This window comes from Orbicella faveolata, unplaced genomic scaffold (genome assembly GCF_042242905.1).
Source record: "Orbicella faveolata isolate gen_17 unplaced genomic scaffold, um_ofav_v1 contig_25, whole genome shotgun sequence".
NCBI lineage: Eukaryota > Metazoa > Cnidaria > Anthozoa > Scleractinia > Merulinidae > Orbicella > Orbicella faveolata.
In genome coordinates this window covers 27,430,126-27,456,297 of record NW_028301553.1, presented here as the reverse complement: position 1 = coordinate 27,456,297, position 26,172 = coordinate 27,430,126, and the positions used below count along the sequence as shown (strand labels likewise).

The 26,172-nt window shown below is 39.9% G+C and overlaps 3 protein-coding genes and 1 pseudogene across 4 annotated transcripts in view; 2 read left to right on the top strand and 2 right to left on the bottom strand.

Annotated features, from left to right (window-relative positions):
* The window catches only part of LOC110062436 (uncharacterized), an 88,721-nt gene extending 77,946 nt beyond the window's left edge, over nucleotides 1–10,775 (bottom strand). The window contains exon 1 of one of the 2 annotated variants that reach the window (XM_089294011.1): nucleotides 10,749–10,775. The gene's annotated coding sequence lies outside the window, so the exon portion shown is untranslated. Of the gene's footprint in view, nucleotides 1–9,000; nucleotides 9,056–10,748 lie in introns of those variants that run through there. The other variant, XM_089294010.1, reaches the window with a different exon arrangement.
* On the top strand, nucleotides 323–3,416 carry LOC149109718 (uncharacterized). The gene has a single exon (XM_089294021.1). The coding sequence runs from the start codon at nucleotides 336–338 to the stop codon at nucleotides 3,408–3,410; it is 3,075 nt and encodes a 1,024-aa protein (XP_089150147.1). The 5' UTR covers nucleotides 323–335; the 3' UTR covers nucleotides 3,411–3,416.
* Nucleotides 3,609–6,018, top strand: LOC149109717 (uncharacterized; annotated as a pseudogene).
* LOC149109716 (protein maelstrom homolog) lies at nucleotides 7,992–25,515 on the bottom strand. The gene is made up of 17 exons (XM_089294038.1): nucleotides 25,052–25,515; nucleotides 21,166–21,282; nucleotides 20,956–21,040; nucleotides 19,548–19,694; nucleotides 19,133–19,174; nucleotides 17,898–18,028; nucleotides 17,758–17,812; nucleotides 17,151–17,310; nucleotides 16,280–16,342; nucleotides 15,928–16,151; nucleotides 15,254–15,553; nucleotides 11,994–14,777; nucleotides 11,750–11,824; nucleotides 10,749–10,833; nucleotides 9,680–9,718; nucleotides 9,001–9,075; nucleotides 7,992–8,088 (listed from the first exon to the last, which is right to left on the bottom strand). Exons 1-12 carry the CDS (start codon nucleotides 25,193–25,195, stop codon nucleotides 14,506–14,508), a joined length of 1,740 nt encoding a protein of 579 aa, XP_089150164.1. The 5' UTR covers nucleotides 25,196–25,515; the 3' UTR covers nucleotides 7,992–8,088; nucleotides 9,001–9,075; nucleotides 9,680–9,718; nucleotides 10,749–10,833; nucleotides 11,750–11,824; nucleotides 11,994–14,505.
* Nucleotides 25,516–26,172: the final 657 nt, after the last annotated feature.

Genomic DNA, 26,172 nt, shown 5'->3' with positions numbered 1-26,172 from the left:
TAAATCTAAGAATCGAGTATGTCTGAAACCTGTAGTTGCGTTACATGTCACGTATCTTGTCACATGCTTCAAGTTGATTGACAGATAAGTCATGTGAGAGAGGGTGAGAAGGTGCTAGATTTTTTATTGTAAACTGTGATAGAGAACACGAACTCGTGTGTTGAAAAGATTGTCAAGATTGTGAAAGTACAGAAAGTATACAGTCCTCTGAAGGAAATAAAGATTTGTGAAGTCCTAAGTTGTGTGGATTTCTATCACAGTGGTCCTTCGAGCCGGATAATCGAGTTTGAAGACGTCGACAAGATTGAACACGTGCGCGGACTGAAAATGCTAGTATGTCGGACGCCGAAGCCATAGCAAAGAAAGTTAAAATCAGAGCTGCCCGTAGAGGATCTGCGACGAAACTTCTTAATCGTTTGAAAGACAGGCTGAGTGATGAAGAAAATCCAGTGGATAAATTCTGGTTGAAAGAATCAATTCAGTCGATGCGACTGAAGACAGAGTCGCTCAAAACATTGGATGACCAAATTATTGACCTTATTGCAAGTACAACGGCCGAAGGTGTCGAAGAGTATATCAAGAAAGAAATTGAGAACAGTGATGGAGTGAGAGCAGAATTGAACGATATCGTGATGGGAATGGAAGAAATGATGAGTAAATTTGATCCGCCACCGCCAATAGTTCAGCCAAGTGCCTTGTCACCGCCAGCTCAAGTTCATTCAAACATGGCGTCAGGAATCCCTCCGCAAAGCAAGGCAAAAGCAAGACTCCCCAAGCTCGAAGTATGGAAATTTCACGGGAAGATCCAAGAATGGCAAGAATTTTGGGACGCTTTCGAAAGTGCCATCGACAAAAACGAAAGTCTAACAGCCGCCGACAAATGCTCCTACTTGCGAAGTTTAGTCACTGAACCGGCCAGAGCCACCATCGCGGGTTTCTCCCTGACAGCAGCAAACTATGCGGACGCCGTTGACATTCTGAAGAAGAAGTACGGTAAAGAAACTGCCATACAGCGTGCTCATGTGAATGACTTTCTAAATTTAGCGCCGGTGTTCAGCGATAAAGATACATCTCGTTTGAGGAAACTATACGACAGTTGTGGCGCTCATTTTAGAGCCCTGAAGGTGCTTGGAGTAGACGAAACTACCTTCGCAGCAGTGGTAGTTCCCGCCATTTTGCAAAAGTTGCCTGAAGCATTTCGCTTGACCATCACGAGGGGAGCCGACTTTCTGAACTGGTCAATGGAGGAGTTGTTGAGCGCGTTCTTAAAAGAGTTAGAACTGAGGGAAGACCATTACTATGCAGTGTCTTCAGGTGGAAATACGCAGAAAAGGAAGGAGAGCAACACCTTTTACACGAAGCAGGAAGTTGAGAACTGCGCGTTTTGCCTTGGGAGACACGCACCAGCGAACTGTAAGAAAGTGAGCGATGTGAATGCACGTAAGAACATTTTAGTTAAGTATGGTAGATGTTTCAAATGTGTGCAAAGGGGACACCGAGCCCAAGATTGTAAGTCGATTGAATTATGTAACAAGTGTGGGCAGTCCCACCACATTTCAATTTGTGATAAGCAGGATAAGCCAGCAGTCAGTGAATTTGAAGTTAGACCAGAGGCTAACCCTACCACTACTAGCCCCAGTAGTTTTCATGTTGGTGCGGGGGATCGTGTAGCCCTACAGACTGCCCGTGCAGTCATCACTGGGGAGGGTCAGCCAGAGAGGGTTAGAGTTTTATTTGATGCCGGCAGTCATCGTTCCTTTGTCACAGCCAGAGCTGCTCGGCTTGTGCGGCTTCCCGTAACCAGGCAAGATTGGCTTGCAATTAGTACGTTTGGGCAACGCTCAAGGGATATGAAGCTAAGGGATGTCGTCCAAGTCAAGGTGAGTCCTATAGGGGGGGGGGGGGGGGGGGAGAGTTTCATTAACATGGAGGCATATGTAGTTCCAGAAATTTCTAGTATACCAAATACCCATGTAGAATTAGTAAAATCTGATTACCCCCACTTGAAAGGGCTGTGGTTCTCCAATGTGAGTAAGGAAAGGGATGAGATGGTTATGGATGTATTGATTGGGGCAGACTACTTGTGGCAATTTCAGAAAGGGTGCACAATTAGGGGTAAGTTTGATGAGCCTGTTGCTGTAGAAACGGAGTTGGGATGGGTCTTGTCAGGACCCATGAAGGGCCATGACACATGCAGTGATGTACACTTCACCCAGGTAAATTTCATTGCAAGCTCTGTTGAAGAACAAGAAAGTCTAGAAGATGTTCGAAGATTGTGGGATCTGGAGACACTGGGTATTAGAGAGATTACTGACCAGGTTCATGAGTCATTTGAAAATAGCATCTCATTCGATGGGACCAGACACTCTGTTCGCTTACCTTGGAAGGAGGGGCACCCGGAACTACCCAGTAATTATCAGTATCGTCTTAAAACTCAGATGCGAAGACTAGAAAAGGATCCTGAGATTCTCAAAGAGTATGGGAACATCATACAGGACCAGCTACGAGTGGAAGTGATAGAAAAGGTAGCAGAGTTGGAAAAGGCCCCCAGGATTCACTACTTGCCTCACCAAGCAGTTTTTCGCCAAGAGTCAGCTACTACAAAGGTAAGAGTGGTATATGATGCTTCCTCGAAAGAGAGTGAGAGTGTCGCATGTTTGAATGATTGTTTGCATGTTGGACCCCCTCTGACCCCCTTGTTTTACAACATTTCGCTTCAATTCAGGGAAAATAGAGTGGTCTTGGTAGGGGATATTGAAAAGGCCTTTTTAAATGTGGAAGTTGACTCAGAGGAGAGAGATTGTCTGCATTTCTTGCGGGTAGAGAAACCCTCTGATTTGTCCCAAGTTGTTGTCTACAGGTTTTGTAGAGTTGTATGTGGGCTGAATGCATCACCTTTTTTATTGAATGCTACACTTCGACATCATGTCAAAAGGTATGGAATTTCTGACCCAAGGTTTGAAGCGAAGTTGTTGGATTCGTTTTATGTTGATGATTTTGTTGGTGGTGGAGCAACAGCGCAGGAAAGTATGGAGTTGTACCAGAAGACTCGGAGTCGAATGGCTGAAGGAGGTTTCAAACTCAGGAAATGGCTGACAAATGATTCACAGGTAAGGGCCAAAATGGCAACTGAAACCCAGATTGGTGATAAACAAGATGTGGTGACAGAGGAAGACATTAGTTATGCTAAGTCTTCTGTGGGCATGAAGTTGGGAAGCAAGGGCCAGAAGGTGTTAGGGTGTGAGTGGGATTACGAAGCTGATGTCATCACTCGTGATCTGACGTCAATTGCGCAGCGTGCCGAAGGCTTAGCTGCCACTAAGCAGAATACATTAAGGCTACTAGCAGGAGTCTATGACCCCTTGGGACTAATTAGTCCAGTTACGGTGAGTGTCAAGGTTATATTTTAAGAGATCTGTCGTCAGAAGTGTGAATGGGACAAGCAGCTAGAGGGAGGGGCCAAGAAGGGCGTGGAAGATTGGATTAAGGGCCTCATTGACTGTCATAGGATTGATGTAAAGCACTGTGTTTATGACCGCCCTCATGAGGAGGTGGTGGAGTGCTCACTTCATGGTTTCGCAGATGCAAGCAAGAAGGCCTACTGTGGCATGGTTTACCTTGTTTATAGAACCCAGGTAGGTAGATATGTACGAATGTTGTCTTCAAAAACAAGAGTGGCACTGTTGAAGGAGCTGTCAATTCCAAGGCTAGAACTTATGGCGGCACTTATACTAGTGAAACTTATGGTCAATGTTGAAGATGCTCTTACCTCGCAGCAAAGTGTTAAGCGTTCGAAACTGTGGCTGGACAGTCGACTGCCTTGTTCTGGATTATGAACAGAGGGGAATGGAAACAATTTGTCAAGCACCGTGTGAACGAAATTTTGAAGCTGAGTGACAAAGGAGATTGGAGGTACTGTCCAAGTCGAGAGAACCCTGTGAACATTGGGTCGAGAGGAATGTCTGCATCCGAATTAAAGCAGAATGTATTGTGGTGGCAAGGTCCCGCTTGGTTAACAGAGTCAGAAGAGAGTTGGCCTTCAATGTCACCAACCACTGAAAGATCAATGTCACCAACCACTGAAAGTCGAGAAGAAGAGAGGACGACCAGCATCCTTGTGGCCCGAACTAACCTGGTTGTTGGGAATGACAAAGTCATTGAAATTGACAAGTATAGTTGCATAAGGATGGTTTTGAGAGTGACAGCGCGGCTTAAACGGTTTTGCTTCAATGTGGCCAAGAAGACAAGGTCAGAGAGGAGGCCTGGACCACTATCCTTGCAAGAGCTCACTGAGGCAGAGATCGACTGGATAAAAGCAGCACAAAGAGAGTTAAAGTGTCAAGAGAACTACAAGCAGCTTTTTAACAAGTTTGGTCTGACTGAAGACAGTAAGGGTGTGGTAAGATGCAAGGGACAGCTAGAGTATGCTGATTTGCCTGCGGAAGCAAAGGAGCCAATAATTTTACCCAAGGACCACCATGTGACATTCCTAGAAATTCAAAGATGTCACAAGAAGGTCCTTCACTGCAGAGTAAAGAGTACTCTTGCAGAACTGCGCACCAAATTCTGGGTCCCCAAGGGGAGACAAGTTGTGAAGAAGATATTGTCCCGGGGTGTGACATGCAAGAAGTGGGAGGGTACAGCATATACCCAACCAGCAACAGCAAGTTTACCAGAATTTAGGGTAAATCCGGCCCTGCCCGTCTCAAAGGTTGCGGTAGATTTTGCCAGGCCAATGTATGTCAAAGGCCAAGGGAAGCAGTTAAAGAAGGTTTATGTCTGCTTATTCTCATGCTGTGTTACTTGGGCACTGCACCTGGACTTAGTGGAAGATCTCTCGACTCCCACATTTTTGAGGTGTCTGAGGAAGTTCACCGCACGAAGAGGAACTCCCACCTTGATCGTGTCTGACAACACAAAGATGTTCAAATGGGCAGAGAGAGATACGCACACTTTTTGGACATCCTGAGGTAAGAGCAGAACTAGAAAACAAGGGTAGCGAGTGGCATTTTAACGTAGCAAAGGCCCCATGGTGGGGAGGCTTCTTCGAAAGGATGGTGAAAAGTGTTAAACAATGCTTGAAAAAGGTCATTGGAAATGCAAGACTTTCCTTTGACGAGATGTTGACAGTCCTTGTGGAGGTTGAAGGTACCCTTAATTCAAGGCCCCTGACTTACGATGACGACAACCCACCAGAGGAGGTTCTTACCCCATCCCATTTAATTCATGGAAGAAGGATTCAGTCATTGCCAGAGGTACTAGAATCAGAAGAAGAGTTTGGAGAAAGTAGTGTATCATATACCAGGAGGCACAAGTACCTGACTAAGAAGCTGCAGCATTTTTGGAAGAGGTGGCAGCGGGAATATTTAACTGCCATACAGGAAAGTCACGAAAGCAAAACTGCTGAGAAGGGAAGATCACCTAAGGAAGGAGATGTCGTGGTAGTACACGAAGATGGAGTGAAGAGAGGCCTCTGGAAGATGGGAGTGGTAGAAGGGTTGATTTGTGGACGCGACAAAGAGGTAAGAGGGGCACATGTGAGGGTAATCACCAAGGGGAGGGATGTTCATATAACTAGGCCTGTACAGAAATTGTATCCAATTGAAGTTCATGCTGGGCCGAATGCAGGTAAGAGACAAGACAGAAATCGAGTGCAACCAGCAGATCTGCAGGGGAGCAGTCGGCCTCGCGGAATGGCAGCTTTGGATGCTGCTAGAAGGATAAGCAGCCTGGCAAATCAAGAGAACGACTGACCTTGTGGTTGTATTCTTGACTCATACGAGTCAAGAGGGGGGAGAGTGTCTGAAACCCGTAGTTGCATTACACGTCACGTATCCGGTCACATGCTTCAAGTTGATTGACAGATAAGTCATGTGAGAGAGGGTGAGAAGGTGCTAGATTTTTGATTGTAAACTGTGAGAGAGAACACAAACTCGTGTGTCGAAAAGATTGTCAAGATTGTGAAAGTACAGAAAGTATACAGTTCTCTGAAGGAAATAAAGATTTGTGAAGTCCTAAGTTGTGTGGATTTCTATCAGAGTATCTGCAAAATTATGTGGCCCTCGTCTTTTGTTGTGAAGTAAACTTTTGCATTATTTTGAAAATGCAACTGAAATCACGATTTAGGTTGATTTGATTTTGCTAAAGTTCGCTGGCAATTGATCTACTAAGGTTCTACCCCTGGAGATGAAACTGTTTCCTGACAAATGCTGATGAGTTTGATTAGGATAACCGAATCAATGAAGATCAATGTTGAAGAAACGTAGAAACGGGTTAGATTTCACATTCCACGACCTCCCCTTTAAGTTCTTTGAGTACGTACGTGTTTCGTTGTATATAATCTTGGAACTAAACTGCTCATTATGAATGAAAGGCAGCTCACAAATTTTTGGATATTGAATTAAAATCATCTCAACAATTAACAAATGTGTGTGAAAATGTGTAAGGTGTTTACCGTCTTTGTTGCTAATGTTAGCGCTACCGAATTTTGCTCGTCCATCAAATGTGCTCACGTTTCATTATTTTATTTCACTCATCCTGCTTACCTGAAACGTTAAACCTTCTCTTCTGGCCAGAATCAGTCTCCTCTACGTATAACTGTGGCCATGAACACGAGATTCCTACATAGAATGAGAATCTACTTAGTAACTTAAATTAGAATCCCACTGTCGTTGTGTCTGCTCTAACGGTGAATCCGTCTAGTCACTCGAAATGAATTATTCTCAGAAGCAAATGTTCTTTTCCTGACCTGAAGTCCCTTCTAGAATCAGTTCATGTCCATTTTATCCACCGATAAAATAGAAAACCGTTCCTTCAGCAGACAAGGTGTTGTCTGAGCAGATCAAAGTCTGCAATGATCACGAGATCAGAAGCACTCAAGCGGAATCGAAGGTGTAATTTTACAATACGTTACGCCACCCCAAACTATCGACCATGATTGGTCAACCCTCAAAAATTTCGAAATCCGTGCGGCGGGTTAGGAATTGGATCAATTTGCTGACACATTCCTAGATAAATCAAATTTTAGAACTTAGAAATCTTCATAGAATGGTTACGTGGAAACACGAGGAAAGAGAAAAAATATGTCCTCGGCAACAAAGCATCGCTCGTGCCTCTCCAACACATGTACACGTAATGCCTACTACCTTTAGTCCACACTAGCAACAGATTGAAAACTTCCCTTGAATTGGATTGTTTTTAGTTGAAGAAATGTTGGAAGAATTCTTACCTTGCAGAGACGTTCTGTAGTCGTGCAGCTGTTTTTATTCTGTTGAAAATGACAGTGTCAGTCAGTCATCAAGGAGTTTACAATTGTAGAAATAACAAGTTGGCTCTAAACTCAAGTAACAGATAAAACATTTGCTCTTGGTCAAAACTGGAAATGTTGCTGCGACCAAAGCAGCAATAAGAGATCAAAAATAAGAAAGATATGCTTTTTCTCATTGGCTTCATCGCTCTAATGTGTCAGGAGAATATTCAATTCCTTACGTGCAAATTGTATCTGCTAACATTCTAATCAAGCTTATTAACTTTCACCAAGGAGAAAGCAGTCGTTCAGTGTTTACGAGTCGCAACATTGATGTGCTAGAAACCATTATGAATTTCATCTTACTAGTAAATAAAACAACGAGATTAAAAGACTTAAAACTGAAACGCAAATCGTCCAAATGCAAATCGAACTCTAAAAATTAAGAAGGTTCATTACAGACTACAGTTGTATTGCAAACAGGCATGATAACTCTTTTGAATATAAAGAAAGTTACACTGTACACAATAAAAAAATAATCAGGATTATTTTATTGGCCAGTTGACAAACATACACTGTAGTAAATTAAGTGTTCGACAGATTGGCGTCTACAACAAATTGAGAAAAGCAAGCGAGCTAAATCTTTCCACCTTTGTTATTTTATTGATCCATACATATACAGACAAACACAGCTAAAAACACAGACCGGAATGCACATATCAGATTTTTTTCATAATTTTCTTACCTTGCAGAGAGGTTCTATGGTCATGCAGTTGTTTCTCAACTCACTTGAAAACGAGCCAGTGTCAGTCAGTCAGTCAGTCACCAAGGAGTTTATACAACTGTAGAAACAAACAGCTTGGCTCAAACATAACCTGATTATATTTGCTCTTAGTCAAACTTGAAAGTATTGATGCTAACAAAGTAGCAATGAGATCGAAAATTTAACCGTATAAGTTAACCCATAAGAGAGATTTGCTTTTTCGCGCTGGGTTTATCGCAGTTGCGTCAAGAGAAACCTTTACAACTTGAGCCAGGCAAAAAGACATCAATATTGATTACAATCAAGTAACACATGCTTAACTTACTGCTTGCTAGTAAATGCTGACTACTGATGAATGGTAAATACTCTCCGGTTTAAGGAAGTACTGTACCATAAACTGAGATAAAGAACCCGATTATATATCACAACAGCAGATCATATATATATGTTTTCAATCTGTAATTAATCTAAGTATCAAGTATCTGGGAGTTAATGTGGCCCTTAGCTTTTGTTGCAAAGTAAACTTATGCGTTCACCGGTAAAAATACAAATAAAATCACAAGTTTAGGTTGATCTGATTTCGCTCAAGTTCGCTGGTAATTGAACTACTGGTATTACCACTGGTGACGAAATTGTTCCTGACAAACGCTAATGATTGAGTTTGTTTTCGACAACTGAGTCATTCATGATCAATCTTTGCGAAACGTAGAAACAGGCTAGATTTCACATTCCACAACTTCCTTCTTAATTGAGTTCTGCGAATGCGAACATGTCTGGTTAATTGTGTGTAAACTTGGGACTAAACTGTTCGTTATGAATGATAGTTAGCTCAAAAATTATTGGATATTGGATTAAAATCTTCTCAGTAATTAAATAACTGTGGAAATGACTAAGGTTTTTCCCGTGTCTGTTGCTTGTTAGCGCTATCGAATTTTGCTCTTCCCTCAAATGTGCTCACGTTTCATTATTTTATTTCACTCATCCTCCTTACCTGAAACGTTAAAGCTTCTCTTGTGGCCAGAATCAGTCTCTTCTACGTATAACTGTGGCCAAGAACAGGAGATTCCTACGTAGAGCGAAAATCTACTTAGTAACTTAAATTAGAATCCCACTGTCGTTGTGTCTGGCCTAACGGTGAATTCGTCTAGTCACGCGAACTGAATTATTCTCAAAAGCAATTGTTCTTTTCCTGACCTGAAGTCCCTTCTAGAATCAGTTCATGTCCATTTTATCCACCGATAAAATAGAAAACCGCTCCATCAGCAGACAGGTTGTTGTCTGAACAGATCAAAGTCTGCAATGATCACGAGATCAGAAGCACTCAAGCGGAATCGAAGGTTTTATCACACAAAATGTCACGCTCCCCCAAACTATCGTCCATGATTGGTCAACCCTCAAAAATTTCGAAATCCATGCGGTTAGGAATTGGATCAATTTGCTGACACATTCCTAGATAAATCAAATTTTAGAACTTAGAAATCTTCATAGAATGGTTACGTGGAAACACGAGGAAAGAGAAAAAATATGTCTCCGGCAACAAAGCATCTCTCGTGCCTCTCCAACACATCTACACGTAATGCCTACTACCTTTAGTCCACACTAGCAACAGATTAAAAACTTCCCTTGAATTGGATTGTTTTTAGTTGTAGAAATGTTGGAAGAGTTCTTACCTTGCAGAGACGTTCTGTAGTCGTGCAGCTGTTTTTATTCTGTTGAAAATGACAGTGTCAGTCAGTCATCAAGGAGTTTACAATTGTAGAAATAACAAGTTGGCTCTAAACTCAAGTGACAGATAAAACATTTGCTCTTGGTCAAAATTGAAAATGTTGCTGCGACCAAAGCAGCAATAAGAGACCAAAAATAAGAAAGATATGCTTTTTCTCATTGGCTTCATCGCTCTAATGTGTCAGGAGAATATTTAATTCCTTACATGCAAATTGTATCTGCTAACATGTTAATCTAGCTTCTTACTTTCACCAAGGAGAAAGCAGTCGTTCAGTGTTTCTTACGAGTCAACATTGATGTGCTAGAAACCATTATGAATTTCATCTTACTAGTAAATAAAACAGCGAGATTAAAAGACTTTAAAGAGAAACGCAAATCGTCCAAATGCAAATCAACTCTAAAAAATTCAAAAGATTCAACAGACTACAGTTGTTTTGCAAACAGGCATGGTAACTCTTTTGGATATAAAGAAAGTCACACTGTACTCAGCAAAAAAAAAAAAATAATAATAATAATAAGCAGAATTGTTTCATTGGCCAGTTATAATTAACAAGCATAAGGTAGGTAAGGTAAAGTCTGCATGCGAGCCAAGTGGCCCATCAGGCCGGAGCTTATCCCGGTTTCTGTAGCATGAAGCGACTAGGAGTATTTCTACTCCCCCCTGGATGGGATGCTAGTCCATCGCAGGGTTACCCCCAGCATTAAGTTCGCCGGTACCCATTTATACACCTCGGTGGAGAGAGGCACTGTGAGAGTAAAGTGTCTTGCCCAAGAACACAACACAATGTCCCCGGCCAGGGCTCGAACCCGGACCGCTCGATCCGGAGACGAGCGCCCTAACCATGAGGCCACCGCGCCTCCCTACTACACTGTAGTAAATTAACAGATTGACGTCTACAACAAATTGAGAAACGCAAGCAAGCAAAAGCTTTCCACCTTTTTATTGATCAGACAAACACAGCTAAAAACACAGACCGGAATGCACATATCAGATTTTTTTCATAATTTTCTTACCTTGCAGAGAAGTTCTATGGTACTGCAGTTTCTTTTTAACTCACTTAAAAACGAGCCAGTGTCAGTCACCAAGGAGTTTATACAACTGTAGAAACAAACAGGTTGGCTCGAATCTGACGTTACATTTACTAATTACATTTTCTCTTACTCAAAATTGAAAGTATTGATGCTAACAAAGCAGCAATGAGATCGAAAATTTAAACTTACAAGTTAACCCATAAGAGAGATTTGCTTTTTCTCGCTGGGTTTATCGCAGTTGCGTCAAGAGAAACCTTTACAACTTGCGCCAGGCAAAAAGACATCAATACTGATTACTATCAAGTAACATGCTTAACTTACTGCTTGCTAGTAAATACTGATTACTGATGAATAGTAAAACCTCTCCGGTTTAGGGAAGTAATGTACCATAAACTAAGATAAAGAACCCGATTATAAATCACAACAGCAGATCATATATATATGTCTTCAATCTGTAATTAGTCTAAGAATCAAGTATCTGGGAGTTTATGTGGCCCTCAGCTTTTGTTGTAAAGTAAACTTATGCGTTCACCGGTAAAAGAGCAAATAAAATCACGAGTTTAGGTTGATCTGATTTCGCTTAAGTTCGCTGGTAATTGAACTACTGGTTTTACCTCTGGCGACGAAATTGTTCCTGACAAACGCTGATGATTGAGTTTGTTTAGGACAACTGAGTCATTCATGATCAATCTTTGCGAAACGTAGAAACAGGCTAGATTTCACATTCCACGACTTCCTTTTTAATGAAGTTCTTCGAATGCGAACGTGTCTCGTTGTATATAAACTTGGGACTAAACTATTCGTTATGAATGATAGTAAGCTCAAAAATTATTGGACATTAAATTAAAATCTTCTCAATAATTAAATAACTGTAGAAATGACTAAGGTTTTCCCCGTGTCTGTTGCTTGTTAGCGCTACCGAATTTTCCTCATCCCGCAAATGTGCTTACGTTTCATTATTTTATTTCACTCATCCTCCTTACCTGAAAAGTTAAAGCTTCTCTTGTGGCCAGAATCAGTCTCTTCTACGTATAACTGTGGCCATGAACAGGAAATTCCTACATAGAACGAAAATCTACTTAGTAACCTAAATTAGAATCCTAATCGCCGTGTCTGGCCTAACGGTGAATCCGTCCAGTAACTCGAACTGAATTACTAGTTTTTTCAGTAGGAAATGTTCTTTTCCTGACCGAAGTTTTGTTTAAAGCATTTCTTCTATACACTAACCTTCTAGAATCAGTTCATGTCCATTTTATCCACAGATAAAATAGAAAACCGCTCCTTCAGCAGACAGGGTGTTGTCTGAACAGATCGAAGTCTGCAATTATCACGAGATCAGAAGCACTCGAGCGGAATCGAAGGTTTCATTTTACAAAATGTCACGCCACCCCAAGATTTGTCAACCCTCCAAAATTTCTAAATCCCTGCGTCGGGTAAAGGAGTTGAATCGATTTGCTGACACCGTCCGAGTTAAATCAAATTTTAGGACTTAGAAGTCTTCATAGAATGGGTTTTTGCTTGGTAACACGAGGAAAGAGAAACAATAAGAGTTCTTAGTAACTAATCCTCGCACGCGCCACTCTCGCACGCGCCTCTCCAACACGCGTGTACGTAATTGCCTGCTACCTCAAGTCCATATCAGCAATAGAATGAAAACTGTTGTTTTGCTTGCCCTGCTAGGTTTTCTTTTTTTTTTTTTTCTAGGTTTTCTTCCTTCTGTGATTTCTTCTTTTTTTTACCCAAAATAGAGGGGGGGGGAGGCCGGGGGCCCCCTGGGCCCCTCCCTTAGATCTGCCACTGAACTATATTTTGGCAATGAAAACAATAATTCTCGAGATTGCAGTTGTAAAAATTTTGAGCAACATTTCAGAATTAACCAGGAGTCCGGGAACCAGCCAATACTCGTACCCAAACCCTAAGGCTAGAACAATATAATAACCTTTAATAATCTATTTACCAAAGTTGAAATTAAATGTAGCACTAAAGTAAGGCATTCACTAGTGTAGACTGCACAACAACGCTTACATTGGTTTCAATAATTTCTTAAATTTTGTAAATAATTGTGATCAATCGTTTTTGATCCAACAATAACATAGTCAATGGCTAAATAACAGCAACATACCATACGTATTCTGTTACGCCCTCAGCAGGCATAGTCCTTTTAAAGATTTTAAAGAGGTTTTCCCAAACTTAAAAAATATCTCATCTTGTCTAGCAATTTCCCAGAAGCAAAACTTTGGTTTCTGTCTTTATGTGATAAAAATCGTAGCATGTTTGTGGCCGCTCCCTTGAATGTCTACCGGTAGAACAATGATAGACAGCTACTAGTTTATTATATTTGGCTGATTGAAACTATGACTGTGGCTCTGAGCTCTCTCCACACCTTGCCTTGATTTAAAAAGTCTGAACATGATCTTAATTGTATCAATAACAACATTCTTGATTGTGATTCGTTCTCCATGCGAGCAGGGAGTAGTTGTGCTCTTAATCTTAAATCAGCTTCACGCTGTGCGATTGCCCAATTTTGAAACTGCTCTCCTGTTTACCCCGGAATTGTACTCAACTCGGTCCAATTACTTTTACTTGTCACAGCAAAAAGATAAACAAATAGAGGTTTTATTCCCTAATGTCCACCAAAAATGAGAAACAGTAGTAGAAATGGTGGACTTGTAACACTTAAGACATTTCAGCAATAACTGTGTTCTTGTCTGTTAAATGATTTGTCTTTTGGTTTGCTACGTTGGGGATGGGCCAAGTTTACTCTACTAAAATTCCAACTTAGCTCCAAGACTTAGCACTGAGAATAATGCAAAAGAAATCACATTGACACAGAGGAATGAAAGCAGAATTGGTTTTGTTTGACTAAGTGCGACCTAAGAGCTAAGTTAGAATTCTGCCATAGTGGAAGGAGGAACCTCACAGAGAAGGAGAGGTATGCAAACAACTAGAAGTTCTAAACAGCTTGCTTATGAGTCGGAATAGAGAGTAGACCTTAAAATGAGTAATGTTTATCAGAGCTGTTATGGTAGATAAAACTTAGTAATTGCAAACTGGTAATAAAGTAAGGCTTATCAACTAATAAATATATTAATTAAATCAATAAATCATTTTACAGTTTGTGTAAGGGAACATTGCACGATACAAACGGAAACATCTCTAAATATTACAGCATCAATAATTACTATTAATCAAGGAGAGCTGTGGTTTTAGGGATATGAAATAATACTTATTTTAAAATACATCTGTCTTCTTTACTAGTGGCATAGTCACTGTAACAATGTTATTGACACAACTTAAAAAACAATATTGCTCAGAGACGGCGAACACAATAAAATGCCAACATAAGTAAAATAAATATGTCGTTGTGCCAACTTGAAGGAAGTCTACAGCTGACCCTTCAAGCCTTGTTGTCAACATAAAAACTCACCTAATTTCTAAGGACAATTCAGAGATGAAAATTAGAAGTGATCCATTCATCTAGGTAATTAAGTCTCTGAATGCTTTAAAGCAAGCACATTTTTTGGCATTTAAGATCACTCAGCCAGATGATGGGCACTGTAAAAATTACGTTCCAGTCCCATCTCTGAGATTTTGGTCACACAAGTAAATAAAGGCATTTCTCTTTGTTGAACAATTCCTAAGTCTTCTTCTTGGAGTGTATTCTTGGCCAAGAGGAGAAATGAGTTCAGAGCTTAAAAGATTAACCACGTGATGATTCAGCGACTACAGCATATCAATGTTAGCTATTCAGATTAAGAGAATTCATCTGTGATGCTATGCCACTTCCCCCTTGCCAGGTGGCCTGCTGTTGCCAAGCAGATGGAGGCATTGGGGCATTTCCTGGGGCTGGAGGATTCATCGCCCCAGCATAAACCTTTGGTCTGGTGGCAGGGGCTCTTAATGCCCCTCGTCCAGCAGAGTGGGATTTAGAATCTGCTCTGGCCCATGCTGGAATATTGCCTGTAGAGGCTGATGGCTGCTCAGAAGCAGCAATACTGCTCCAAGATGTATCTAAGGTTTAAAAAGCACACAAGGTTAAAGCATTAGGATTTCACCTACTGCTGGCAATGATGACAGTATTGATAACTACAATTAAATCATAGACAGTTTGCATTATGTTATGTTCATTTGCATTATTTGTTTCATCAGTTGGTTTCAATGGCCCTGAAAAGTCCCATTAGGGGAGTGGTCAATTAAGATATTTATTTCATTTATTTATGGTGAAAAATGAAAAAACCTAAGTGTACACTTTCAGTGCATGACCAAGCTCTTTTAAAAGTCGCAGGGTGCTTAACACCTATTAGTCAATGAGAATGCAGTAGATAGGGTTGGTTTTAAGGAACACTAACCTTATATAAGCAACGGTACCTTAAAAACATAAGTGTTTACTTTAAACTCATTCTTGTTGACCCAGTATTTATTTGGGGCCTGGTATTTAATTAACTGAAGCAAAAACTGATATGGCAAAATGGTCTTTCACAACTCACCTGGAAAAACAGAACCTGTCCCACCTCCGGACATACCAGGAAGGTTTGGTCGCCGAAGAGGTTGACTGAGCTGACTGCCTCGCCCTCTACCCCGTCCTCTCCCCACTCCAAAGCCTGACACAGATTGTGGAGGTTGAGATGATCGTTGAGACACCTGCCAGGCTGCAGCCTGTGGTGGTGCTTGTGCTTGTGCTTTGCTGTTATATTCAGTGTCGTCATCTTGTGCACTGTACAGACTCTGTTGATCATAGGTGGGTCCTGAGCGAGTATAGGCACCTGGATTGCTACTGGAAATGGGACCTTCAAGGAAAAGAAACACACTATAACCAATTATTTTATAAACAAATCTCTACAGAAAATCATCTTAAATTTCTGTGCAAAATTGATTAATGTGGTCTTGAACTTGAGAGCTTTGGATATAATACTTGTAGTTTTTGACAAGCTTTCAGCTATAGCTACTGCTGCTGGTTGTGGTTGTGGTTGTGGTTGTTGTTTTTGTTCTTGTTGTTTCACATGCTTTCAGCTACTGCTGCTGGTGACTCTTCTTTATGTGACCAATTCTCAGAAGAAGCTAAGAGTTTGTGAAAAGAAAAAGTTTTTTCTTTTTAACTCAAACACATCAAGACATACATGACTTGGACAGAAGACATTTGCTATAAATATAGGTACTGCACCTTGATTACTAGCCTCTTGGTTGTAGTAACGATAATCTCTTGAGGCAAAAGGTCCATTATCCGGTATGGGCCTTCTCATCCCAGGCTGAGTTTCTTCCTGCAAAGACCGGCTACTCTCTACTGGCTTGATTACAGTGCAGAATATTCCATCTGGTCTCTCAGGAAGATGGTTTGGAGTCAAGGGGATCCCGTAAACTGAGCATAGGAAATCTGACATACAGTAGCTGGAAAAAAATTTTAATAACTAAAGGGAAATAACTGAATCTGAGTCAAACATTATTTTGCTGATCAAGCTAATTCCTAAACTGACATTAAAATGTAGGAAGTGATGACAAAAGCAGTAATTTCTTACCAGTAGCGGAGGACTGTTCCCAGAGCACAAAATTTTACCTCTTCTTTTTCATGCCAGTCACACCTGAAAATGTTTCAGAACATCAAACAATTTTTTTCTTAAGTTCCCTCATGCATTCATATATTGACCAGAAAAATGGTTTTCAACTAGTGGTAATGGTGATAGGCCACTCTGGATGAGGTTATTAACCAAATTTATTATGAAACCTAACATCCACCGCGACAAAAAAAATCAATGACCTTAATTATTGCCACTTTTTGCAGATTTGTAACAGCTCTCACAAGCTTGCAATTCTATTTGTCATCGTACCAGCTGTTATCGTTTTAAGGAAGGGACATTGTTTCTGTTGTTTGTTCTATTGGTCTCTCAAAGGGTATCAAGCCATTCACGTGAGACCTTGCAAGAGCTACTGGCTGACCAATTTTTCTGTGCATGCATCTAAAACAGCAGGGGGTGGGGGAAAGGGGGGGGAGTCAGGTCTAAGTGCGACAAAGGAGGATCAGAGGTGGTCCAAGCACAGATTGGGTATGTCTGACATCAAGGTGTTTGATCATGGATACAAGTATTTTTGCAGGGTAGTGGTAAGGAGCCAGCTGCTGAAAACCACCATCCACTTTAAGATCTACTCTACTGTGTGACTCATCTAATTCTTTAGAAAAAGATGGCCCTATCAGATGCCTACTATGTACAGCAAATAAAGCTCCCTACTGCAGAACTCCATGAAAACTCTATTTAGGGAGGTGTTGAATATAACCTTGGACACCTAGACCACATTTTTCTGAGTTGAAGTAACCTCTTGGATGTCTGTCTACAATTTAATCAAAAAGTTGTAAAAACCCTAATGAGGAAAGATCAATATGTCAAAACATACCTTGAGTTAGGCTCATAGTCAAATATGGTACTGGAGAGAAGCTCTGTGGCCTTTGATTTTGAAATTCCTAAGGTACTTCCAGAAGCAGCCGTAAAATGAGCATGTAAATCACACACTAGTCCCTCTAGTTCATACACCTTCTTCAGTTTATTTGGCATTTCTAAATAACAAAAAAATGGCAGCACTTTCTCAATTCATAGATTAACTCTTTAAGTCTTTCCTAAGGCAAATGTCTTTTCTCCTGATATTTCACTCCCCTTTGAAGTTGTACAGGGCTGGAAAGCCAGCGAAGCTTTTTTATGACCATGGTTAATTCTTTCTCCATTGTGTCCCTGTCCCTATAATACTGTTCGAGTTGATCTGTACTGTTAAGAGTGCATTTTAAAATGGCAATTTCATACACCAGTAAAGTGAAACCTTGAACAGCCAAGGGACTGGCAAACTACCCCTAACAGGGTTTTGTTATATTGGGGTTCTTTTCCATATGTTAACTACTATTGGGGCAAAGAATATCGTTCATTATATGGAAGACTTTGTTATATAGAGATTCATTATATCAAGGTTTCGATGTATTACTCAAACCTTTTAGTCTTTCTAGTTCTCTAACCTGCATTTCGAGCCAACCACTGCAGACAGTACTCAGTTTGTTTTGTTTCTGAAATCTGAGAAGCAACAGACAAGAAGTTAATTAGTTTTTAATCTTGCAAATAATGATAATATCAAAATTCTTGGTCCTACAATACAAACCCTGGAATACACAGGAGGGAAAATGGCAGTCTGTTCTGGATTGACAAAGCGCAAGAGGTCTAGCCAGATCTTGCGATATGTGTCATCTTTCTTAGCCAAACCCTCTACCGGTATCTTATGAGTTCTCTCACCTAGAAATTAAAAAAAAAAATGTTACGTATTATCCATAGCAGTTATTATCGGAATTCAAGATATGAAAGGTGGATACATGTTCAATCTTCTTGGATGAAGGAGTGGCTGAAAGTCAATAGGCCAAATCATGCTTCTCGGCACCATCTTGACAGGTAGGCAAAGTGGTCAGAAATTACAGTGTTTGTATGGGAATCTGAAGGCAAATAACTTTTTTCAAAAATTGAATTTTACACAATTTGTGAATCACAGCATTAAAATACTAAGTAGAAGATTGTATTCACCAAGTTTGAATGATGTAGCTTAGCTAGAAGACACTCAGTTAATTTTTCTAATTTGCCATACATTTGCCTGTAAATTTGGCTACATTTGTATGTGAATTTGCTTAAAAGTAAAACACAGTACAACACTGAACATGGAAGTCTATTTCAATATTATTGCCCTAAGCAATAATGACGCCAAGGGGTTTTGTTAATTAAAATAAATCTTATACCAAGAACAAGGACTTTCCTGTAGCAGGGCTGTGTCAGAGGAGCAAATTTCTGCCTTGCTCTGAGGAGTGGCTGAAGACCAGTTATCTCATTTGAATCTACATGTATAACCAGTAACACCCATGAGGGGTGTCACTAGTCTGCGCTTACTGTTAAAGCTGCACAATAAGGGGACAAAACACAGAGCAAGGTAGGTCCTCGTAGCCATGTTACAGGGCTTGAAAAAAGTGCTGTCCAGTTATCCGGGACAAGTAGGTTTTCCTACCAGGCAAGTAACTTTTCATTCTCACTTGCCGAATGGGCAAGCAAGTTGTCTAACTAAATGAAAAAAGAGTAAACTAATACTTGCCTAGGGCAAGTTGGAATTCAAGTTTTTTTTCAAGCCCTGTGTAATACTCATTATACCTGAGCACTGAAATGCAACGGCTGACGAAAAAGTTATTGAGAGCCTCGGTAAGTTTACAACTGCTGAGCTACTCTATAAAAGATTTTAATTATTCCCTCAGGACCTTAGAGAGAAGTCCAAGATTCAAGTTGAGACACCATAAGAAATTAAGATGCAAAAAAGTCTCACAGAGAATCAACCATTTGCAGCAGTTTTTAAACAATACTCACTTGTACTCATGGCTGTATATCGAAGGCCTACCTTAATGTCACCTAAAAAAAAAAAAAACAGAAAAGCACCATTATACCAATATTTTAGTTTTGTACTCTAAAAGTGGACCTTCACAAACTTTCTGGAAAAAAACCTCAGGGCCAGCTGTTTTCAGATTTAGTCACCAGCAAAAGTATTTCAGTGAAAAGCGTGAAAAGTTAGTCGCCAGTTAAAAAAAAAGTTGGTCACACTGGCGACCCCAGCAGTTGCAACATTGAGCTTTGCTTCAAATTATAACTTGATATTATTTTCACTTACACTGGTCCCTATTTGAGAAATTCATGTTCACAAAAATTGCAGAACTGTAAGTTCTAATAGTAGAGTGTAGTACACCTGCTACACACATAATTAGTTTGTTGTTACATTTGGACAAACCTGGTTTGATAAAGTAATGCATCTTTCTTAAGATTCCCCCATTGAGAGAATACTCCACGGCACCAATTTCACAAGGGAGGAATCCTTCATCAGGAAGATTGTAACATGACATGAAGCCAACCATGTAGAATCTTTCATCACATACAGCTAAAAAATGTAAAAAATATCTAAATTCACACAACTGTTATTTAAGGGAAAAAGAACACATTTTCAGTGTGGGTTATCTTAAGATTCTGACTAACTAAGTTACATGTAGTAAGGTTCGACAGGAAATATTTTGTTAGGTACTTGGGACCACACCTATGGGCAAAACTTCCAAGAAAGTAAGAGAATCACCGTCCTTTACTGTCTTTTGAAGAAACATTCTTACAATGGGTCTAACATTATTAGAGTTAAGCGGATGTCGATCATGACTTGAATGCAACAACTAGCAGTATATACATATCAAACACACAGTTTTCGTTTTAATTTTATAGAATAATTGTTAGCATTCATTTGTTTCATATTTTAATTTTTTTTATAATGGTGTGTGTTGAAGTATTTTTATTATTAGAATCTTTATTAACTATCTACTGTAGTAGCTAGTGTAAGTTTTTAGTAAATATTTTTAATAATTTCTAGTTTATGTTGTGTCTCCAATTAGCGTCTATCATGCTAGATTAGAGCTTTGGCACATAAAGAAAGTTTCTCACTTACTTACTTGCTTGAAAGAATATAACTAGTGTAGGTTATCCACACACAATTAGACAATTTTATGTCTCTCATCACTAATCAAACCAAAAAATAGATCTTGTGCAAAAACAAAACCTGTTTTTTAACATCACCAATTCAATTTGAATTCAATGTGAATTCAAACTACATTTGAAAGTGAAGAATGATCATCGCAGTTAATTTTCCAATTTAAGCAATTGGAAAGAAGAAGCCTGAAAAAATCAGGGCTTCAACGGGATTCGAACCCGTGACCTCCGCGATACCGGTGCAATGCCCTACCAACTGAGCTATGAAGCCACACATTGGGAGCGAGGTCAATTAAATGAGTTCATATCTTCCCATGAGGAGTGAAATGATGTGAAGTTTATATGAAATAATTCATATATGAACTGCGGTAGTAGATGAAAGTGAAGAATGATCATCGCAGTTAATTTTCCAATTTAAGCAATTGGAAAGAAGAAGCCTGAAAAAATCAGGTGATGCTCTAGAGCATCGCACCGGTATTGCGGAGGTCACGGGTTCGAATCCCGTTGAAGCCCTGATTTTTTCAGGCTTCTTCTTTCCAATTGCTTAAATTGGAAAATTAACTGCAATGATCATTCTTCACTTTCATCTACTACCGCAGTTCATATATGAATTATTTCATATAAACTTCACATCAAACTACTTTTATTTACTAAATAGCTTGGGTTCAAACCTCGCCCAGGCAGCCATCCCCTCTTCACCTCCTCTCTCTCCTCCTTTCGTCGTTTCTCATTCAAGCTGACGGTATCCACACGTTTCTGTAAATTACAAGTCATATACAGAGTAGCTGTTGGTATCCTTTCTGATTGGCCAGAGTGAACACTGTGGTTTTGGCTTTACAACACTCAATTAAAAGCCCTTCTCTTGCAAAGAGAAAACTTACTGAAATGTACTCTCCAGTGCAGTCCATCCTATCATTCCGAGCAGGTCTATATCTCTTGTTTGCTTTATCCTGACGGGCCATTTCTTGATAAACTTCTTTTTCATGTTCAGGTAGTTCCTGAAACATGAAGGATAATAACTGGTACATTAACACATATCATTAACTAGTACTTTAAAGGTACAGTGAAAACCTACTCTCTGGACACCCACTTATTAGGGACAATTTTCTATGTTCTGACAAAAACTGATATACTTCTATGAACTCAAAGGAAAGAAGAACTGAGGGTGCAAATATTCCTTAAATGACCATGAAGGGTTAACTGTGACTGGACCAGCAGGACAACGGTTGGGTATTGTCACTTTGGAAGGGAGAGTGATTATTATAGTAATTTAGAAAACAGCCCTAAGAAAATATGCACGTCGATTAGTTAAAAATTGTGTTTCTATAACTTGATAGAAACACAGACCTAGCATGAGCTGTTGACGCAATGATGGTGTGAGCAAAGAGAATTTACATTTTGATGATCAAAGCAAACAAGCTGCTTTCCTTTTTTTGACGTGGTGTTTGGGAGAACTCGAAAAAGCTGTGGAAACACTTGCCTACAGCTTGTGTTCCCACAGCATTCCACGTTCTCCCAAACTTCCACTCGTGTTTCTATAACTCCATAGAAACATGGTATGTGTTTTCTATTTCTTAAATATTACATAGTATGCCTTCACTCGTAAGATGTTAAGTTGAACACAGAAAGAGATATTCTATATCTACACATTCAAGTTACCATGTATTACTTTGTTTATTACATAGACATACTGATAATGACATCTTTGACAATTTTCCAAAGATTTCTGACCACTTTCTGAAGATTTCTGGAGATTCTTTAAAAATCATCCAAGGGCCACATGAATGCTTCTGAACATTTTACAAAAATTTCCAAAGATAATTGACGAAGATTCCCGAAGATAACCAAAGGATGCTGAAGAATTTCAAGAAGACCCAAAGATGTTTCAATCATACATCAACAAATTTAAGTACATTTTAAACCCACTTTCAGTGTTATGTGCAAAGGTGACGTCTTTCGACATGCCATCTTTTGACATGCTATGTAACCTGGCCTATGTCAAAAATGTCAGCACAAGTGACTTCCTTAAGGTCCAACTCGAATTTTAGTGCTGAAAGATAGATTTATTTGACATCTAACTTAAGTTAGGAGTATCAAAAGTTATTACAGGAGAAATAAATCAACTGTTTTGAATGTTTACACCTTCCAAATATCAAAAGTGGCGACCGTCCAATTCTACAGAAAGTCACTGATGAGAACTGATCGACTACACTAAAATATTTTGAATTGTTCCATAAATCAGGAAATTCGCAAAGTCTGCAATCTTCTTCAACCATTTGGGGTCAGTAATTATCAGTTGTAATTTCTTCTACCAATAACTGGAAATATTGCCAGTTTCACAGTGAAATGGTCTTTCAGCCGTTTATATAGCATGATAAAAGATGGCATGTTGAAAGATGTTGCCTACGCACGTAACACTGAAAGTGGGTGTAAGGTTCAAACATGATATCAGTGAAGTCATCAATATCTTCAGAGGTGAAGCCTCATTAGTGAGGATATGGAAAATACGCCACCCAAGTCCCGGATGTGGTTTTGTTTGAATTTTACGCGTGGTGTATTTTCCAGCAAAACACTCAAGTTTATATAATAAAAGGGGTTAATCAACTTGACCTTTGAAATACACAATTTATTGACATAACAATATATTACAATGTCACTATTGAGGGTCCCCTATACTTTTTTCGTGATGCGTGAATGGGCGTTTTTTCTTTGCGTGAAGCGTGAATGAGGATTTTTTCCCCTGTGATTTGTGAATCTATATTTTTCCGTCCTCAGGAAACTAGTTTTCGATTTTTTCGTGATCCGTGAAAAATGCATTTACTTTCGTGTGATTTGTGAACTATCGACTTTTGTGGGAATAATTTTTCACATTTTTGGAGATTTTAGCATCATAAAAGCTTGTAAACTACACCAAACTGGATGTAAAAAGCATGACGGCCTGCCTTTCTTGACATCTCTCGACACGTGTGAGGATGGAGGACTGAGAACTAATCACAGCAACAATGAACCAGGAGGGCCTAGAATTTAGTCTGTCAAGCTGTGTCACACACGCGGGGTATCACGCCATTTCGATCGAGAAAAGGCAGAAAATGGAGGGTTCTGCAGAAAAGGTGAGTTAATCTGTCAGTATCCACACTCTATCCAGCCTTAACTGATGTCTGCTCAACCATCGCTTCGATGTCATAACCAAAATATGTCAACAAAGTGTTAATATGTCTTTTGGATTCTTTATTTTGTATTCACGAAGATAGCATTTGCATATTTTATTCATATTGTCATCTTTATTGCTTGGTGACCTCGTGAATGACCTAGCTGTGGTCTGCATTGTCAACCTTTATAGTTAAATGACCATAAGGTTTCCATAGTTTAATTTTACAGTTACATTGCAATCAAAACAACGTTTTGTTGCTGTAAAAAATGTCTGCCCTAGTCTTGGCATCAACAAAACATGTGTCCGTGACTTTTTATCTGAGAGCCCACTTAAGGTGGCTCCCTATAGTTTTACGATCGCACGCACGCTGAGGATGAAAGCTCAAGTAATCTGCGCGCTTGAAGGAAAACGTCACTGTTTTTCGATATTTTATTACGTCAACATGAGCACATCAAGCAAACCTGACAGTGAATTTTCTCGCGTTTCCTTTGGTGAAATTCCGTAAAACTTGACAGATTGGTACATTTCAGTATTGCCAGATACATTTTTGTAATGATTGTATTTGTATGTTTTGCGAAACGTGAATTGAATTTGCATTTTTACGTGAAACATGATTTAGCCTTCGCATTTTCGCGTGAAACGTGATTGCTTACTTTTTTCTGTGAACGTGAAGCTGTTTTTCGAATTTTTCGTGATGCGTGAAAAGGCCAATTACTTTTGCATTAAACTGTTTTCAGAAGAGGTATAGGGGACCCTCACTATTGTTCCACGGTTCATTCAACTTAGCCTGCGAACGCAGACGTATTTCCAGCTGTCGCTTGTCTCCGCCGAAAATGAGCCAGGAAACGATTTCTGTGATGTAACGACTTTTGTTTTCTCTTTGGCCAATCAGATTCCACGTGCTCCTCGCAGCGAATACCTCACGCAACAGTTCTGGGGCTATTTGAGCTAAACTGTGATTGGCTTAGAATTCCGACCTCACAGAAATCGTTTCCTGGCTCGGGTTTGCAGACGCTATTTTTCGGCGGAGACAAGCGACAGCCTGAAATACGTCTGCATTCGCATTCTGTTTATCAAGCTGTTTAATTCAATGTACAAAGTCTTCGTCGACCCTAATTTTGTACCTTTAACTTAAACGTGACTTCATTTTTTTTATGACCATATATAAAAAAAATGGCGGTCACAACAAAAAGATAAAAATGCAAACGCTTAAATGTTTTGAACAATCTTGCAAAACCTTCCGATCAAATACAAGCTTACATAAAAGCACTCCACTGAGTTTTTTGATTGAGAGAGCCATTGAAGAAACATAATACCGCCAAACGTAGAAAGAGGTTTTGAACTGTCTCCGAACCTTGCAACCGAGAAAGCGAAATCCCTTTCAATGAGGAACGATAATTGCTCAAAAAGTGCGCATTAACATTCAGACTTCGATCAGTTAAAGGTTACTTTATTTACTTATTTCCAGAAAATAAGTTTTACCACGTCACTGCCCTTTACAATATTACAGAAGGACTCAATCCTCTTTCAAACACAAATTCAACTCGCTTATTTTAGCTCCTGTACATGTAGAACCAAAGAGTTCAATATGGATTAATTAATTCGCACTGTCCTACCTTCCAACGAGGACCCGCTATTTCCGCCAATGACTGCATTCCATTTTCTAAAACCACTCCTTGTCTTTCTAGCTGAGGTCTTAGAGATATCATAAAAAAGTAAAAAGGATTCCTCGCTTGATTGTTTTTCTTCTTGTTGGGCATTTTGTCCTTGCAGTTGTACAGTCACTGACTCAGATAAGAAGGAAACGGACCGAAACGACCTCGGCTCGTTCCAGGACCGCAGCTGAGTATGCTGAAAAACGCTTGGAAACGAGGCCCAGCCGATGGCGGGAAAAAGAAAAACCTTCGAGAAATCAGGAATGAGGACAATTTCTTTTTTAACGAAATCTGAAGACATTTTGGGATATTGACGTCATCATTATTGGGATGCAGGGCTACAAATAATTTACTGAAAGCCCCATGCACAGGGACAGGGGCTACCTAGACCAGCATCAAAATTTCCAACCCTAAATCTCCCCCCCCCCCCCCCCCGCTCTGGAGGGGCAGACTCCCATATAAAAAGGACAGGGGTGCTCGTTGGAAATTTTGAAAAGAATGCCTAAGAGGTGCCAAGATCCTGTTTAGTGGGCACGGCTTGTATTTTTTTCTCCCCTAAGAGATACCAATTCTAAAACGACACATCTCCTGTCATATTTTTTTGGCCAGGAGCATGCTCCTGTTTGAGCTCAATACCCTAAAATGTACCACAAAAACTCCCACCATGGACCTTTTGAGGCTAAACACCCTGAGAGGTACCAAAACCGCTTTTCAAACCCCTAAAATGTACGACAAGTAGCACCCCCATCCTATCTATGTGAGAGTCCTCCCAACAGGGCTTCCCCCCACTACATGTTTGGCCTCCTTATTTACCGTTCGTCCAACCTTCCCTCCAACTCTAAATCACCCCATCCTGATTATTAGGCCTTCTAATTTGGTCCAAGACTTGTAAGTGTGCACTGTGGATGTTTTTTCATGTTCTAAATAAAATAGTTTCTGCTACCTGAGAAGGCAGACAACACTGAAACTCTTGGTTCTTTTGTTGGAAAAAGTTGGGAGGGGATGCTCGTCAGAAAATTTGAATTAAACCAATGAAGAGACCAATAAAGCTTTATGCAACCCCCAAAAGACGCCACTTAAAA

What these genes read in the sequence shown, in the direction of transcription:
- LOC149109718 (XM_089294021.1), top strand. Translation starts at nt 336, where the DNA reads ATGTCGGACGCCGAAGCCATAGCAAAGAAAGTTAAAATCAGAGCTGCC.
- LOC149109716 (XM_089294038.1), bottom strand. Translation starts at nt 25,195, where the DNA reads ATGCCCAACAAGAAGAAAAACAATCAAGCGAGGAATCCTTTTTACTTT. An exon ending in ATATACAGCCATGAGTACAA is followed by an intron (nt 18,029 to 19,132) that starts GTGAGTATTGTT and finishes TTTAATTTCTAG; the next exon opens with GTGAGAGAACTCATAAGATA. An exon ending in CCAAGAGGCTAGTAATCAAG is followed by an intron (nt 15,554 to 15,927) that starts GTGCAGTACCTA and finishes TTTTCCTTGAAG; the next exon opens with GTCCCATTTCCAGTAGCAAT.